General features: G+C 37.6%; 1 protein-coding gene across 1 annotated transcript in view; it reads right to left on the bottom strand.

Annotated features, from left to right (window-relative positions):
* Positions 1-17,666, bottom strand: part of KISS1R (KISS1 receptor) — a 45,421-nt gene that overhangs the window by 11,407 nt on the left and 16,348 nt on the right. Inside the window, exon 2 of the mRNA XM_072407079.1 lies at positions 3,194-3,329. Within this exon, the coding sequence (XP_072263180.1) occupies positions 3,194-3,329 (136 nt within the window). The remainder of the gene's footprint in view (positions 1-3,193; positions 3,330-17,666) is intronic.

The following is a 17,666-nucleotide window of genomic DNA, read 5'->3' as shown; positions in this document are numbered from 1 at the left end:
TCCTCTACCTCCTCAGCTCTTGATTCCTGTGGTTCACACAAACTGTTCATCTCTATTTCTTGAGAGACATGAATACTATTTGAAAACAGAATGGGCAACTGAGAAACTGTGTCTTCCAAGAGAGAAGTTATGAGTGTTATGGCAGAAGTAAAGGGAGGTACTCTAAGGTACCATATTACATTCACTGTTTACATCCCCTTTTGCTGTGACTGAGATGATGAATGAGCAAGCCAGTCCACAATAGACCAATCTTGGCTGAGAGGTTAATTTCTCTTACTTCCTTGTGAAAACCTGAATAACAGGACTTCTTTCTGTCTGCTGAAACTGGTGGTGGTGTGCTTAGTAGTGGTGTAATGCCTGGTAGTGGTGCTTTGCCTTCTCTCCTGCTACCATGGTTTTGTGAATTCTGGGTCCAGACCCAAGAAATTTAGTTTGTGCTGAGTAGATTCTAGGCTTTTTAGGCTAGGCCTTCTTTTACTTCCTTGTTTTATTTAAACCCAATGCTTTTAAAACTAGCACAACTTGTGCACATAAATTGTTAAAAGTTTTTTTATCAGCAACAATTGTCTGCATGTAACTGGGAATGATTACTGTGATTTTAATTGGTGAAAAATCAAGGTATTAAAAACTTGCAATTATTTTTACCCAGGTTGATAAAACATTTGCCGGTGTGATACAAATTAACTGCTGTTTTTTTTTGGTTAACAATCAAACAATGTGAGTACAAAGTTTTTTTTATTAGCAACAATGGGAAAATCCAAAAATTGATTTTATTAATTTTACCTATTTTTAGCTCCTTAAATTCTTTCTTTAGTAGTTACATACCATGTTGCCTTGACAAACAGCTGTATGCCTTTTTTATAAACTTAATTTCTAGTAGCAGAAAAGTAGAATCTTTGAATTATATTGTCTGTTCCTTTTTGTTGTGATGCTACAGCCTGATAAAAATGAACTAACAATCCTGTTTATTTCTACCTTACCTTTTATCTACCTTTTGAAGAGTTTACAAACCATGAATTCTTGCAACAGAATTCCTTTACAACGTATTTAGCTTCATTAATTTCCTGGTAATTTAACATATATGTCTAGTCTATTTCTTAAAAAAATGTATGATGCAGATCTATTTGGAATATAATGTACCTATACTATTTTTTTTTTACTAAGAACTGCTTGTTGTATAAGAGTTAAGCTACGTACACACTTCCAATTATTATCGTTGGAAAACGAACGACGAACGATCCTGCACGATATCTACGAACGATCGTATAGCACTGCTCCTGCACATAGAGATAACGACACGATCGTTCGTAGATATTGTACACACAATAGATACGATCGTTTGAGCGATAGAGGAACTATGTGCACGACAGGAAAGTGAACGAGCGTTCGTTCATTACGCATGCTCAGCTCATGGACGATCAACGAACGACCGTACACACGAACGATGTTCAACGATCGTCGCCCAATCCGATCCGCCGGTCCGGTCGTTCGTTTCCAACAACTTTCCTCGTTCGTCGGCGTCGTTGGTTACTTTTTTACGAACGATTTTTTGCCCAATCGATCGTTCGTCGTTCGATTGGAACGATAAAAATTGGAAGTGTGTACGCACCTTTACTGCTTGCAAATCTTTTCATTCAAGATTCTTTAAACAATCTGTTCTTACCCTAAATGTCCCGCCTTAGTGCACTTAGAGGAGTTTATTTAACGTAAACATGAATCATTTACCTTGCTTTTCTCTCTTTTGTTCTTGAGTTCAGCATAGATAAGCTTTGTGGACTTGAGTGTAGCTTCCTGATTCTTTTCTGTTCATACTCTAGGATGACGCTAGTGCTGACAGTGATACTCATAAAAGCATAAGACTTGTATTACACCTACAGCCTAATTTTTCTAAAGCGGATACAATAAAATGCAGAATGATACAAATATGAATAACAATGCATGAACAGGAACAGCCACGCAATGGTACTTTTTATACATAACAAATTACTTGTGGGTGATCAAATTCCTCCACTCAGTGTCCACTTCTGGCACATTGATCCCAAAAGGGGATTAAAGTGGAGATAAAGTCCCACTTTCAAAAATTAGTGAACAGGTGATGTCCCTTCTGCAATAACCCCGGAGCCCCTGAGCTGGGTCAGGAGAAGGACCTGGCTCCCGGTACTCAGCTCTGCACTGGGAGAGTGGTTGGGGTTCTGGGATCATGACGTCACAATGGGGGAAGTTTCTCCCCCTTTGAGTGACACCTGACTCCCCATGCATGCGCGGTCAGGAGCCGGTAATTTTAGTGGTCCGTGGGACTGAAAAGGTTGGCGACCACTGCTATTTATGTTTCTTGTCTTTGCTCTTTCCTCTGTTTCCAGTCTTTTAGGTATGTATGTGTTGTAGGCTAGAGCCTAACCCCGAGAGCCTTCACTGTTTAAAGACAAACTGTATTACGTAGATTTCAGAGGACTACATTTTTGTGCATTCCAATTCAAGATTTCTTGCATACATGCAATCTGCACAATGCACTCAAGCCCCGTGCAGTTATTCCAAACATAAACATGATCTGTAAAATATGCACATAAAATATACACACTGCACTGCAGCATGTACATAAACACGAACATACCTGCGCGATACTGAATATACAATAACAATTTCAACACCCAATTTTTTACCACATCTAGGCAATGTGTGCTCTAGTGGAGAGAAGGGAATGACAGCTGGGACAGCCAATACACTGACTGACAGCATTGATCCCACATAGCCAGACATTCTGCTCATGAGCTCAAAACTACATTTGATAAGAGTCAGAACTACTGAAAGACAGCCAAACAATCTGTCAGGACATGTATCCAAGAAGTTCCTGTTGACAAAGAACTAAAATGCAATATAGACTCGTATCACAAACATACACCTACAACAACTTCAAGACACTCAGGAATATGTGAAACAACAACTATTTTTAAATACAGAGAGGCATGAACACAAATCTATATTTATATTGAAGCAGGACAAGAAAGTGCTAACCATAGGACAAGTGCACCAAAATGCACCCAGATACAGCCCTTTCCCTTTATTTCATTATCTACATATAGTACAGTAAATTCAATTCCAGTGCACTTTCTGGGGTTTAATTTATGTAACATTATGTATTTACCTTTAGGATTTTAAAGAATGGATAAATGAATATATAACTGAACATAATTACCAATCCAGATTCCAAGGCTGACAGTGACAGCTACACGGGGAGTCCTCTGACGCAGCGATCTCAAAGGATACACTGTCACATACCAACGATCCACACTCATAGCAGTCAAGGTTACACAAGTAGCTTGCACAGACACCTAAAATAAAGAATCCAGAAGTGACAATAAAGATAATAGGTCTTAAAATACAGAGGCAGTTGGGTTCCATTTACTTTCAGCATATTGTACATCAGAATCCTGGTACTTTTATCAGCTATTAAGCTCTTCAGATCACTCTATACAGACAGTGAGCATTAAAGAAATGTGTTCCAGGTAAATTGCTTTTGTAGCTAAAAACCCTGTTGAGGAGAGTGCTGAAAATGGCAATTGATATATCTCAGCACAGCAAAAAACAATTTGTTAGACAGTGTCAACTTCAATTCCACTGGAACACCTTGTTTTCAAGGTGTTTTTGTTTTTGTCTATAAAAAGGTAAACAGGAAATACACATTTTAATTATTATAATTATTTAATGCGCATAATTATTCATTACCATTTAGAGGTGACCTATAATCAAGTAAAGAACGAAAAAAAAAAAGGCAGCACTTGTGATGAATTCAATGGAATATAAAATTATTCAAATCTGGTCAGATCAGTTGGGAACTCCAACCAGATCTGGAAATGTAAAATTTGGAAAAATGACAATTGAGTTTAAAATGATTATTTTTGAAGATCAAGAAAATCATTAGAAATGAAAATAAAATTCTAATGAAATCATTAGAATTTTAGGATAGGGGTAAGTCTGGATGCAATTTTTACACCACAATTGCCTGTGTAAAATTTCTGTGATTTCACTTGGTTAACAATATGAGAAAACAGGTGAATTATATTTCTTGACACTCCTCTTGACAGCATGTACTAATGGGTAATCTCCGCCCCTTGCTTGCCACAGGACCACTTTACCAAAGAAAAAAAAGTAACCTCCCTCTCCTATACAGGTGTACTTTTTCTGTCCTCACTCCAGGACCAAGCAATTGTTTCCCCTACCTATCCCTTCCTGGTTCAGCCTCTCCAGGGTTAAGTCCCATTGCAGATGGTAAATCCATCAAGGTTTGGGAACCCTAGTGCTGAGGGTGTGGTGATATGGAGCTTAAATATCTCTTTTGTTGCAGGTAGGTGAGCAGCAAGCAAGTTTTTTCTTACCTGTTTCCATTTTCATTTGCTGTCTAAACAGTTGCTCAGTGCCTTGCACAGGTGGAGCAAACTTGGTGGTAGTAGTAGAGATGAGTTTAAAGGAAAGAATGTCTTTGCTTCCTGTTGTATCTCTGGGCCCACCCGCTGTATGGTTCCATGAAATTGCAGTCTTCCCCTCAAATAATAGGCATTGCATTTTATTTGGTAGAATTTTGTTTTTGTACATACAATATGGCTTATGCACTATTGTTCTGCCAGAGGGTGTGTTTTTACCAGCATTCTGTTATTCTAAAATTATACACACTTGTTTTTCATCCTGTGGTATTTTGGGAAACCCCTTGAATGTTTTTTCTTGGTTACTTGTACATTTATTAATCATTGGATGTTAATGAGTGCAATTGCTATCATACACGGTTAATCTTCAAAATACTCCAGCAGGGGTAGCAGTCTTTGTTAGGTGACCATCGCTGTCCTGCTTACAGCAGGCGCCATTTTGAAATACTTTTTCTGTTTTTACTTCTTTGTAGCTGCTATGCTGACTGGTAGGAAATCATATAAGAAGTTTTATTAGGTACATATATTAGAAAGATAGATTACTTGCTGGCTCACCTAACCTCGCCTCACAGGCCTGAAAACTGCGGCACATGTAGGGGATGGATTCAGAAGATGGCCGCCACCTTAAGAGTGTTAATGTGGTTTCTTTTTGTTGTGAGATAAAAGCCCTCCAAGAAAGCCTACCAGGATGTCAGAGCATGCTTCTCTCCAGCTCAGTCTACCATTCCTCTAATAGAGGGTGTGTAACAAAGGATATGTCTCCATGTAGGCCAGTGTCAATGGGTACTAAGGCTTCCTTATTGCAATGTGGCAATGCAACCAGACATTTATCCAATGGACTGCAATCTGTGCCTCTCTAGTCATCACACTGACTAGCAATGAGCAATCTGTGCTTCTCAAGTCAACTAACATTGACACCAGTTAATGTGTTGGCTATTTGTATAGGTGATAATCTTCCCACTGGCGGCAGTGCAACCAGGCATTTATCCCACTGACCAGCAATGTCAAATTTCTTCCTCTCGTCAGCTAACTCTGACACCAATTAATGTTTTGGCTATTTGTAAAGGTGACATTTTACCCACTGGTAGCAATGCAACCAGGCCTTTTATCCCACTGACCCTCACACAAGTGTACAGTGATCTGTGGAGGTGTGTATTGTGGCAATGGTTCCTTAAGACTCAAGTTGTTTTAGGGGTTTTCCCATCTTACATTTTTTTAGAAAGATGGATTTAGGCAATCAAGCAAAGAGAAACCTTCTGCCTATTTTAGGTCAGTCCGCATATTGCTCTGCTCATGCTGGGTGAATGGCACAAAGGTCTTGCCCTTCAAACTTATCTGTGCATCTTGCTTTAAAGAAGCAAATAAAGATAAGGAAGCACAACCAAGCCATGCATTATGTCTGTGCCAGGTAATGTATTTTCCTGTCTGCCTCTTAAGTACTATCTGTTCAGCAAAGGGATAAAAGCATCTCAAAAAGACAAGACACCCAGCTTCTCCCAGTCTTAAGCTGTGTACACACCTGCAATTTTTCTCGTTGGAAAGGATCTTTCACGATCCTTTCCAATGAGAAAAGACTGCACAATGCATGAACGATGCTGTACATACAGCACCGTTCATGCTCTATGGAGAGGGGAGGGGGAGAGCGACGGAGCGGCACCCTGCTGCGCGCTCTCCCCTTCCCTTTCATTAGGATCGGTCATCGTCCATGGATCCGCCAGGACGGTCGTCGGACGATGGACGACGACCGACTGTACACACGGCAGATTTTCGCCCGATAATTGGCCGATACCGATTATCGGGCGAGAAAAATTTGCCGTGTGTACGCAGCTTTACTCGTCCTTCCTCTAGAAGAGCATGAGGGGCAAGAGAAAGATCACCCTGTGAAATTACTAATAGAAAGAGGTCACTCTCTGGTTCCAGAAGAATGTGAATCATGTTGGGCATGACACCATCTAAGCGGATGTGTGCTATATGCTTTAAAGAAGCAGGCAGAGATACCTTGCTGTGGTTCGGGGAATCAGCCTGTGTCATTGATTGAACAATGTTCTTTGCTGACAATATTCGAAACCAAGTGGAAAATCACAAGAAGACAATTCTGCAAATTCTGACTCTGGTGAACTATCAGAAGAGTCAATTAGGGCCTTTGCCGGAAATAGAAATTTAAGGATAATATTCATTACAGTAAAATCTAGAACACTTTTGTCTTCGTACAAAGTGGCACAAATAATGGTGTGGGCTCAAGGACTTTTAAAGCGGTTGACACTGCCAGCAAAGGCATTATTTTTATTATAATAAGGCAGGTCAGATCTGCTCATTACCAAAGTGAAACAAAGATTGTCTATTTCCATCAAGTCACAGTCCGTTTTTTTGTTTATGGACAAAAAGCATTTCAATTTTTCTTTCCTTCTAACCACCAGCCTAAGATCTGTTGGGTGATCATGTGGGCAGATCATTTCTCAAAAAACAAGTGGCCTCTGGGCAGACACAATTTTTTTTAAGTCGATAAACCTGCTTGCATCTCTAGTTATGTCAAATTGCCAGCAAATACTGGCCGTGACCCTGGCATGAGGAAATTGATTTTTTTTTTTTACTTACTCCTTTTATTCTTTCTTGCCAGGACTAATTTTTCCATGGCCTTTAGCAGCATTCTATCCCTGACTGCCTGGGACTGAATGCCAACTTGTTGGAAGGCAGAGGCTCCTAGCATCTGGTTATTATTGGTGGTGGCAGATATGCTCAAAGCTTACAAACATCTATAAATAGATGCCAGACCATATAGAAAGTTTTTATTGTATAGCAGAAATCAAGTGTTTTCTTGGTTAACCGATCACCAGCACAGGTTCTAGAATGTTCTGAATTCAGCTTCGGACGAGGAACTCTGGGTCAACTTGTTTAGGTCTAAGTCTCGGCGCCCACAACCACCAAGTGAGTGGAACGTCTTTTGCGATGACAGTTCTTCAAAGCAGTTGTGAAATTGAAGCCTTCAGTAAAGTAATTCTTTTCAGCCTTTGGCCCCACATGTTCTTAGGGAGCTTCCCTTCCATCCAGTCTAGGTCCGCTCAATAAGAAAATGGAAGATGAAATTCTTGACTTACTGTGGCCATGACAAGCAAGGTTTCAGAACTATGCACCCTCTTGGGAAGGAGTCAGATTGCACCTATCTTCCTGAAATGTATATGCGACTATTATCGAATGTCTTATTTAAGGTGTATCACTCCAACTGGGAAGTAATTCCTCAGCATGGAGACACTCATTTTATGAAGGTTCTCTTGAAAATGAGGAATATTTTCTCTATTTACCTTCAGAGAAACAATGATTTGATAGCTGTGGATCTTCTAGTCAGCCTATCTGGCAGTCCTTTATGGAACACAGCAGTATCTGTGACAGATTTTGCAGTCTTGGGTTTTTACATCATGAGAACTTCATTCTGTTGCAGGAAGTCAGGAGACATTCAACTAGGGAAGGTGCAATCTTATAGACTTCATTTACAGAAGTATCTACGGAAGTGATCTGTAAATAACTAGTTGGAAGTCTTCCAACATGCGTTTATCTTTATAGGTTGGAGCTTCAGCCACCTTGGGGCTTCCATTTGACAAGTGGCTCTTTCTAAATAGTAACTTTGTTTCCATGGCGTTGTTTGTTGTTTTCTTCCCCCCCTTTATGTTATTGCTTGCTACAGCCGATTGGTACATGCTGTCAGAAGGAGTGTCAGGAATATGGAAAATTGTTGTCATACTTGCCTGTAATTTTCTTTTCCTGTAAACTCCTCCTGACAGCATGTTTCCCTCCCTTATCCTGTCGCAAGCTTATAGGAGAGGGAGATTACTTTTATTGCTTTGGTAAAGCGGTCCTGTGGAGAGCAAGGGGTGGAGATTACCCATTGGTACATGTTGTCATGTAGAAGAAAATGCCTATATAACTGTAACTAATTGCATCAATTTCACTATATGAGAAAATATATACAAATTATTATATATTATATATATACAAATTTTATTAGCAACAATGGTAAAAAAAATCCCTGTTTATGACTAAAAATTGGTTAACCGAAACAATATCACAACAATGGCAAAAAAAAGCCTTGCATATTACTAATTTTTCCCAATTTTTTTGCAAATTCACTTTTGCCAAAAGCACCTTTCTTATGTACCTCTAAAACTAGCACCAATCTGTTTGCCCCACCCAACCACTTTTTTTAAAATCCCATCTTTTCCTAGATTTGCTTCAAACGAGTGTAAAATTATGTCTGTATGGAATGTACTAGCAACATAACTTGTTTAGGGTGCTGTTACTAATTCCTAGTTGTAATAAAAGAAAAATTCAATTTCATAGCTAAATATACCCCCGGTTCCCTGGGGTTGATTTGCCAGAGAAGCTGTTCACTTAGTAGAAAAGTGAATTAACATTCTGCATGGGATTTCACATAGCTTAGTGAATGACCTGAAGCCATACAATCATGTGCTAACAAATACCTTTACCTTTTACTACAGGATTTTTGTTGTTTAAGTATATATCTGCTAAAATATCTGGGCCCTTCCAGCTTTCTGCTGGAAAAAGCATGGAGTACAAAACGGCTGTTGTGACTACAGTCAGTTGTGAAGTAAGAGTCTTTTCCTGTAGGCCAGAGGACCTGCAATTTCTGCTCCGTTTGTTGCCTTTATGCCACCATTCCTCTTCTGTTTTTGTGTTTACTCTTGTTTCCTGCTTCTATAACCTGTCTCTTCCTAATGATGAAGCTGCCACAGTTGTTAACATTTACCCACTTTTTGATTTGTCACACTTTCACTTGTATTTTTTTTATTTTATTTTTTTTATTTTAACTGCCAAACTTATAACCAAAATCTCAGGGTTGTTGAACTGAAATTAGCCTAGCTAGCTGCTTTGCTTTTATTATGCTTTATGCTACATCTCACCTTGACTTTTGTACTTTTATTCATATTTAGGTGAACACCAGTCACAGGGAATAAAAAAAAATATATTTTTGGTTGCTTAACTAATATTATTATTCATGACGTCTAATGATTTTATGTATGCAAATTATTACTGTGCTATTCTCTTTAAAACTGGAGGATTTACTGAACAGAATGTTTATAACTAAACACTTTGAACCCCATGGAATGTCCAAGTTTATTAAATGGTTACCCATAAGGGATATTCATATAAAACAAACAATGTAATTGCATATTTGTATTAAATAGAGGTTCCTGGTTAGCTTGTCAGGAAACAAATGTATGCTTTTCAAAAGATCTTGACAATATTTTAGTTCAAAAAGACAGTAAAAAATCAAATATCTTATTATGTGAACTATACCTTTTCAATAAAACACTGGTTTCAGGAAAAAGGGACCTTGAAAAATGAAACAACATAAAGATAATAGGAATTCCATGGTGTGTTATACCATTAGCACTAATGGACTAAGCAGAGGCTTGGTTACCAAGGTTATTAGGAATTTCTGAAGAGAAGATTTACGTTCAAGATACAGTGAATTGCACGGAGTCCCCCACATGCTAATCTAATCTTTATAGTTAGCTCTCTGGTCTTATATCTAAAATGGAGAAGTTTATATGAAAAGCAAAAGTTTGTACACTTGTCAACGTGTCAACACTAAAAATTGTTTGCTTGTTTTTTGTGGTTTCCTTCCACATTTGAGAATACACACAGATATTGGCTCTCAGGTTTCCAAACCTTCTACTTATTCACACATTTGGAACACCTAGCTACCTTTACTAAAGGTGGTTACCAGTGTTGATGTGTGCGTCTCTTTTAAAACCTGATCTTTGGTTGAATAGCTGCAATGTTCCGCTGTTCTCAGTAGCACTGTTGTTTACACACACAGATTTCACCTCCAATCAGTATCCTGTGGTTCCTTAAATGGTTGCCAAAACCATTGGAGCTGAAGTCCCACATGTCAGGAAGCACAACAATGCAGATGCCATATAAATTACATACGTTTTTACCTTTATTATATATTCAGTTGTTATGACACACACGCCTAGGTTGTTTAGTTCAGCCCCCCTGCCAAAAACTCCCCTTGTGACTCACTCCCCCAGTCGTGTGGCTGATGAGCAAGTATTGATGGTGGCAGCCAGTACTTAAAAAGGACTAGGTTCAAGTCTCGCATGGCTAGAATGGGCATAGGTACCCAACAAAACCAAAAAATTCAGAATTTACTGGTCCAGATTTATAAAGCTCCCAGCTATATGTATTTTGCAGGGGATATGCATTTTTAGGCATTAGCCAAGGAAATAGGAAGGCTCTCTTGCCAGCCAGCTAAGTTACACAGTAATGCTGTATTTTGAAATGGATTAGATTTATCTATATACTATCAAATCAAACTGAAATCTTGTAAAAACTAGCGCTTTTCTTAATAAATATTGATTGAACATTGATCCTTTTTATCGATGTAGTGTGGGAAGGACCTGTGGGCAACTGATAACTGCACATCTCTGTAGCTCATTGAATGGTACAAAGGTAGAGGTGATTGTGTTCTGAACAATTTCACTTACATTTCTGTTGAAAATTATTTGATATTAATTGATGCAAGGCAGTAAAATAAACAATATTCCTAGATCTGTTTATTTGGTCAGGGAATTTTTTTGCTGGATGGATTAATGTATGCCCAACATGCATAAGATGCTGACTTGGAGATGGCACAGCTTTAGAAATCCTTGTCTCCATGCATTTCCTAATTACGTACACAAATGCCCGACACAGATATTGTAAGCTCCTTTCTGCAACTTATTACCGTGTGTTTTCCAACAATGTGTTATGGTCTGCCAAGTGGGAAAGGGAAAGCCACGAAAATGCATTCTTTTGCCTGCAGAAGACTGATGAATTTAGCAGGGGCACAGTCACTAGGCTTGAGCTCAAAGATAACTTTTAATAAAAATTAATAGAGCTTTTAATTTTTTAAATGATATTGTGATATGGGAATCTATATTAACACTTGTATAGTTACTGGGGTTCCCATGCTCAACCCATAAAGTATCAAATGCTCATCGAAACCCATTTTAGCACATCTTAATTGGCCAGAATAATTTAGATCCAGTGCATATGTATGGCATTGGGATGTTCCAAGAATGTACATTGAGAAGGCAGGCAACATATATACTGAAAACAAAAAAAAATATATATTAACTGTTACTATATGAGATGAATTGTCTGTGTCTCCAGAAATGCTCATGGTCCAGATATTGCTCTGTGGGAAGTACTAGGGTATGACAGCCAGTAGTCATGCATATGCAACAGTGATTTGAGAACAGTGAGTGAGTTGTAACCGGGGGCACTTCTATCTTGGCACACAAGTATGACAGGTTAAGGTTAATGTTGCTGTTTGGTTTAAGGTTGATTTTGCAATCAGTTCCATTTCATTAAAATTAAACAAACCTATTGCTTGAGCTAATTTTAGTTTAATTGTGTAGCAGCAGGCAGCTACATGCCTTCTAACAATCACCATCCATGGTCATCACACTGCCATTGTTTTTATAGAGAATGGCTTCATGAAGCCCCAGTACTTAGATTAATTACAAATGTATGACTGATGTAAATAATCCAACTCTAAATCAACTCCAGCATCACCTGCAAGGTGTGTACAGTAAAGCACTCATTTCAGTCTTTCACTATTAGTTTTTTTCCTCTGCTGGACCAAACAGACCTCAAACTGAACTGAAGAAAATTTGTGCAACAATACTCAGAATGCTAGCTTATTTGACCAAGCTGAGTGCTCAGATCCTAAATGTAAACATAATGAGGCTAGGTATGCAGATGCTGCAAGACCACGCTCCACTGTTATCATTCAGCAGATTGTAGCAGTATTTAAATATGGGGCATGAGGCACTTTAAAAAGTTTACTAAGAGTAAATGAGGTCTTCTTTTTCTTCTGTGCCATTTGAAACTTTGTAGTCAAAGAGGATTATTGACAGGTAATTGTGATTATAACTACATGGTTTGTGTGTAAATGAAGCCTTCAGAAACTCTAAAAACAAAATACTCAAATAGAACTGCCACCTAAGTGGATGGCAAAGGAGCAGATAAGTGCTTGGACAAAGACTTTAGCACCCAATGCAAAAAGGCCAAAGTGGGCCCCCTGTGCTGTGAACTACATCGGTAGCACAGTATACCGGTCTTGGTTTTTTGCACTCCCATTGTTGCACTCCCAGCTACAAACTGCTTGTCACTTTTGCTACTTTTCATTCATTATGTAAACATTTCAAACTGCTTAATATTTTAGGTAACTTAAAAAAATAACAAAAAATAATTTGTGTTTAAAAGGTAATGTTTTAGAAAATATATGCTTTCACTAGTAAGTAACATGTCCTGAATTTATTTTGTAATTATTGACATAAATTGAAATGAGGAAAGTAATTCTGGGACAAAGGAAGAACAAAAATAGCCCTTACATGACGAGGAACTGATTAAAAAGACTTTGATGCAGCAGGAGACATAATCATTTTATATAAAATGTAGGATAATATTTTATTATACTTATAGGACTCCTATATAATTATAGGAGTAATCATCCCTCTATCAAGTAGACTATAAGAAACAATCTGATAGAAAGCTAAAGACATCTATAATTGCAAATAAAAATAAAGCATTGAATAGTTTAACAACATTATAAAAAAATAACCTTAAAAACATTTTATATCGAAGAAAAAAATGTAGACTACATTAGGGTCACACATGAAAATCCCTCTGATGCTTGTTCACCTTAAGCAATTTTGCTAAATGTTTGAATTTTTTTGTCTGTTGTGGTGCATTTCTGGCTCAATAACTTGAATACACGTTTAATGCTAAGTGCTTTAACGCAACGTAGCAAGATGGGACAGTTGAGAACAATTCCTTAAACACCTACCACAGTTGTGCCAATTATTTATTGCACATAAGTAAGTATTCTTAAACACTAAACTGAAATAACTGTAGTTTTATTTAAAAAATAAATTATATTTATAACAAAGCCTAACTCCAGCCTTTTTTTTTTCTTTTGTTTTTTTTGGATGCAATGGGGAAAGCATAAATCCTCTGATGGGAAAGCATAAATAATCTGTCGGGTTTTTATTTGCAATTTCTGTTGTCCCTGGAGAAGGAAGTGAAATGTCTATGAATGGGACATAGGTTTTATTGCTGTCTTTTTTCAGTAGTGAATGAGTACACCCTTTGTTATTGCTGGCTGTGTCTTGCTATATGAATGACTACCCCTCCTATAATTTATTGTCCCCAAAAGGGTCATAGACTGCAAATAAAATTTAGCAAAAACATTAGCTTTTTCTGTTTAAATGAAAAAAAAAGTTTTGGTTCCAGTTAAATTTAAAGATTAAAGAACATCAATCATAGTTTTTGTTTTCAATTAAAATGTGCTTCTGTTAACTTTGTACATTTTTTTTTTCTTTTAGTGGTATTAAAAAAACACAAAAAGCCTTTTTCATTTGTAAATAACCTCACAATGCTTTTTATCAGAAGCAAGTGTAGTAATATTTCAGACAGAATAAAGTATTAAATAAAATGTATACTTTTTATCAAGAACAAAATAATTTTTGTAAATTAACACTGTCAAACCATTTTTTCGAAGTAAAAAAAAAAGTTATTTTCTAGGATTGTTACATTTTTTTTGTCTGTGGGTTGCATAAAAACTAAATAATTCTTGCAATAAAGCTTTGTTTATCTTCAAAGCAATAAATGCATTTTTTATTTTCTTATACAATTAAAAGCTACCAATAGTAAGATAAATGTAAAGGTTGCTCTGCTCCATAGGACCAATGTACAGGCGTGAGAGGTAAAGAGAAAGAGTTGCTCCTCAAGCCTTTGGTGTATTTCTCCCATATTAAATGTTTAACTGACATTTTCACACTGAAGACCAAGAAACATTCTCTATATTGAAGACCAGCAACATATATGTACAAATTTTGGAGTGTCTATACTTTTTTCCTAATGTGTCAGCATTACAGGGTTCTATTGAACACTATCCATGTATGCTATGAAATATCATGCTCAAGCTCATTTTAGCCTGTATTTTTACGGCCGTTTTCTCTAAGATGCAGTGTTCGTTCAGAATAGGGCCTCATGATAGCAGTTGGCAGTGCAAATGCCTCATCAGCAATAATTACAAAAATAAAGGGCTCTACATTTTCCTCCAAAGTAATAGGTTAGGATTGTGCATTTAACCTTTTTTTTTCTGCTGTGTAAATTATGGACTGTAGTGCTTCCACTATATACCCTCACATCAGTAGCAGAACTGTAATTGCTATCAGCAATTAGTTTTAATATCTTCCTCTATTATTTGAGGACTCTTGAATTCAAATGTGTTTGCTATCAAATATGCTGTAGAAATTTGTTTTTTTTCTATAAACTACTTGCAGATATGTAATAATACTGCCTCAGTAGGCCATGTTATTACAATATCCTTCAGGAGTAACCATCAGCAAATATATTTGTGTACATGGTCATGTTTCTTATAAAAATTGGTTATCAGAAGCAAAACTCACTTTGGACCTGATTTTTTAAAGTTTGCCAAGACTTGAAAAGATCCTAGCAAACCTGGAATACATTTCCTAAAATAATTTGTTAAGTCTAAGTATTTATATGGTTATAAACAGTTGAGAGGTTTGAACAACTCTTCACAAAATTCCTAACAAATATTTTTTGATATTTTGCTGAAATTAAATTGAATGGATTGTTTAATTGGGACATCATACCAGTTTCCTGTACAACTAAAGAGAACTGTGTAAAGGTTGCAAGACTGCAATTTATGTGGTCAGCATTATTCTACTACTTTGCTTGGCTGGTTTGCGCTTTTTTAATTGTGGTTACTGTATTTGGACCTATAGAAGTTTTGTTCTGTGCCCATGACTAGGTACATCTTAGACTGTACCTTATAGAAATGTATCCTTACTTCTAATGACATAAATTATTCACACCAACAAGTGACTGTTTAATAAGTTTCCTAAACTTCTGAATTCTGCTTCAACTTCATTTACTATAGCCAATCATTCACTGCTGCTCATGACATGCTGATAAAAATGTAAAAATTAAAATATTAAAAGTAAATTTTAAGTATTATTAAATAATAAAAGTTTTAACACATCATAAATGTAGACATGCTTTCATTACCTGGATTTTTAATTGCATTATTACCTTATTTGTAAACAATATCTATAGGAATTCATATTTTTTTTATTAATCCCATCCAGAGATATTGTCAGCTATGTTGTCAACATGCAAACAATAACATTTCTATCTTCTGTCACCATAGTACTGACATTGCTTAGTCTTTTTCTCAATCTGCATGGTGCTGTGTTCAGAATGATTCATTATCTCGGACATGGAGTGTGGGAGTACTCTGATAATCTCTGGAAAATTCACTTTTATTAGAATGTCTATTTCAAGAAATGGAAATGACTTTATTAACAACAACATAAAAACAACTTTTGTCAAAGTTCTTTTAATGTAAGACTCCTATAAGATATAAGGTTCCTGACTGTGGTACATTCTGTTGGGAAGTGCTCTGTCTGGCGACTCCAAGCTGTGCACCATTGTTTTGTCCAGCAGTGTAATTTGCAGGAGCCAGGAGAACTAAGATAGCAGCAGCAGCCTCTGCTTCCCTTTAGTTGTGCAACCTAATGTATTTTTTGGCATCCCCAGCATCCATTGTTGGGCTGCACGTAGCTGAAGGAGATTCTAGAGGCTGACTTGGTCCTGTGCTGCTATTGGCTGCTGGGACTTTAAAGCCTCTCTGCTTCCAGTCACCAGTGCCTGTTATAGTGTCTGCTGGTCTTACCTGTGCTGGAGTGATTTTGAGTGTTTCTCTGTTACTGACATTCGGTTTGAACTCAGCCTGGACCTACCTTTGCTTGTGACCCCGACTCTGCTTGCCCTTCTCTTTGTACTTCGCTTTGTGCACTGATTTCCTGTGTTTTGACTTTGGCTTGTTTCTGGATTACCTGATAATTCTGTACTCTGTATTTGTGGGCTCCTGGTCACCTGCTGGCCTATCTCCAGACACCATCCCTTGCGCAGCATGTCCTGGGGGCAACCGAGTGCTGGGAGACACAACCAGTCTCCTGGGGCTGAGCAGGGGCTGCTATAGATAAAGACTGCGGCGTTAGATTGGGGGACTGTTATCCTTACACATTAATTTTTCATTGGAAGCCCAACACATTAGTTGCTATAGACTTTTGTCACTGAAAGAATGTATGAATAAACACATGCCCTAAATCTCTTTAATTGTACAAATAATTCTCTAGTTTTTGAACTTACCAAAAAACATAACACCTTACATTAAACTAAAACATTACCTTAACCAAACTGTAACAGTATCTACAAAAATTTACTTTCGAGGTCACAGTAAAAATTTTACTATTTTACTACTAATATTTTTTTTTTTTTTTTTTTTTTTACAATAAATAGGTTTTTGTTATCCATTTAGGAATGAATGTTGTGGATTGATTTTGGACAATTTTTTCCGCCTGTATTTTAAATTTGATTTTGAAAAAAAAAAATACTTTTCTAGTCAATACCGTGCTAATTGCTAAATTTCTACTATATATTATTTTTTTTTGTGAGAAAAATGGCAAATCTGGCTATTCCTTCTATAGGGTATATATGTAAACAATTTGCTGTGTGGATATGGCCCTTGACCCAATTGCATATTGGCTGGTCAGCTGGTCAGCTTTTTTGCACCGGCGCCTGGGCCACGAAAGACCAGGCCACAGTGCAGCAGTCTCAAGCTGCAGCCATGACTGCGATCGCCACACTAGATGCAGTACCTCAGGCGGCAAAGCTGTGGGCTCCAAATACACCTCCGGAACCAGCATCTTCAGAGCCAACAGGATCACCTTCCCTCCATATACAGGGTCACCCAGCCTCACCTATCAGAAGCCTATACTTACCAGGCACCCTGGTGGACTCCTCTGCTTCCAGCTCCTCATTACTTACAGGTGAGGAGGGTTGGGATTGGAATGCTCACCTCAGGGCTTTATACCAGACAGGATCTTTCAATCTTGTATCAGTGGGCTGGAGGCTGGTTGCAAATCAGTTTTTCGAGCTATGCAAAGGTCAGTGCAAAGGTGACGAACACTACCTTAGCCTTACAATCTACCTGTATAGAACACATGGGATCTCTTAAGGCCAAGTTTTCACAAGTGTAACTGGTCAATGGACATCTTACTTATAATTACTAATCACCCATCAACATGTACTGCCTTCTTTCTACATTGCCATAACATAAAGGACTATCTTTTTGCCCATCAAGGT

This window comes from Pyxicephalus adspersus, chromosome 3 (genome assembly GCF_032062135.1).
Source record: "Pyxicephalus adspersus chromosome 3, UCB_Pads_2.0, whole genome shotgun sequence".
Lineage (NCBI taxonomy): Eukaryota > Metazoa > Chordata > Amphibia > Anura > Pyxicephalidae > Pyxicephalus > Pyxicephalus adspersus.
The sequence above is the reverse complement of the archived record's forward strand: the minus strand, read 5'-3'. Positions and strand labels throughout refer to the sequence as shown.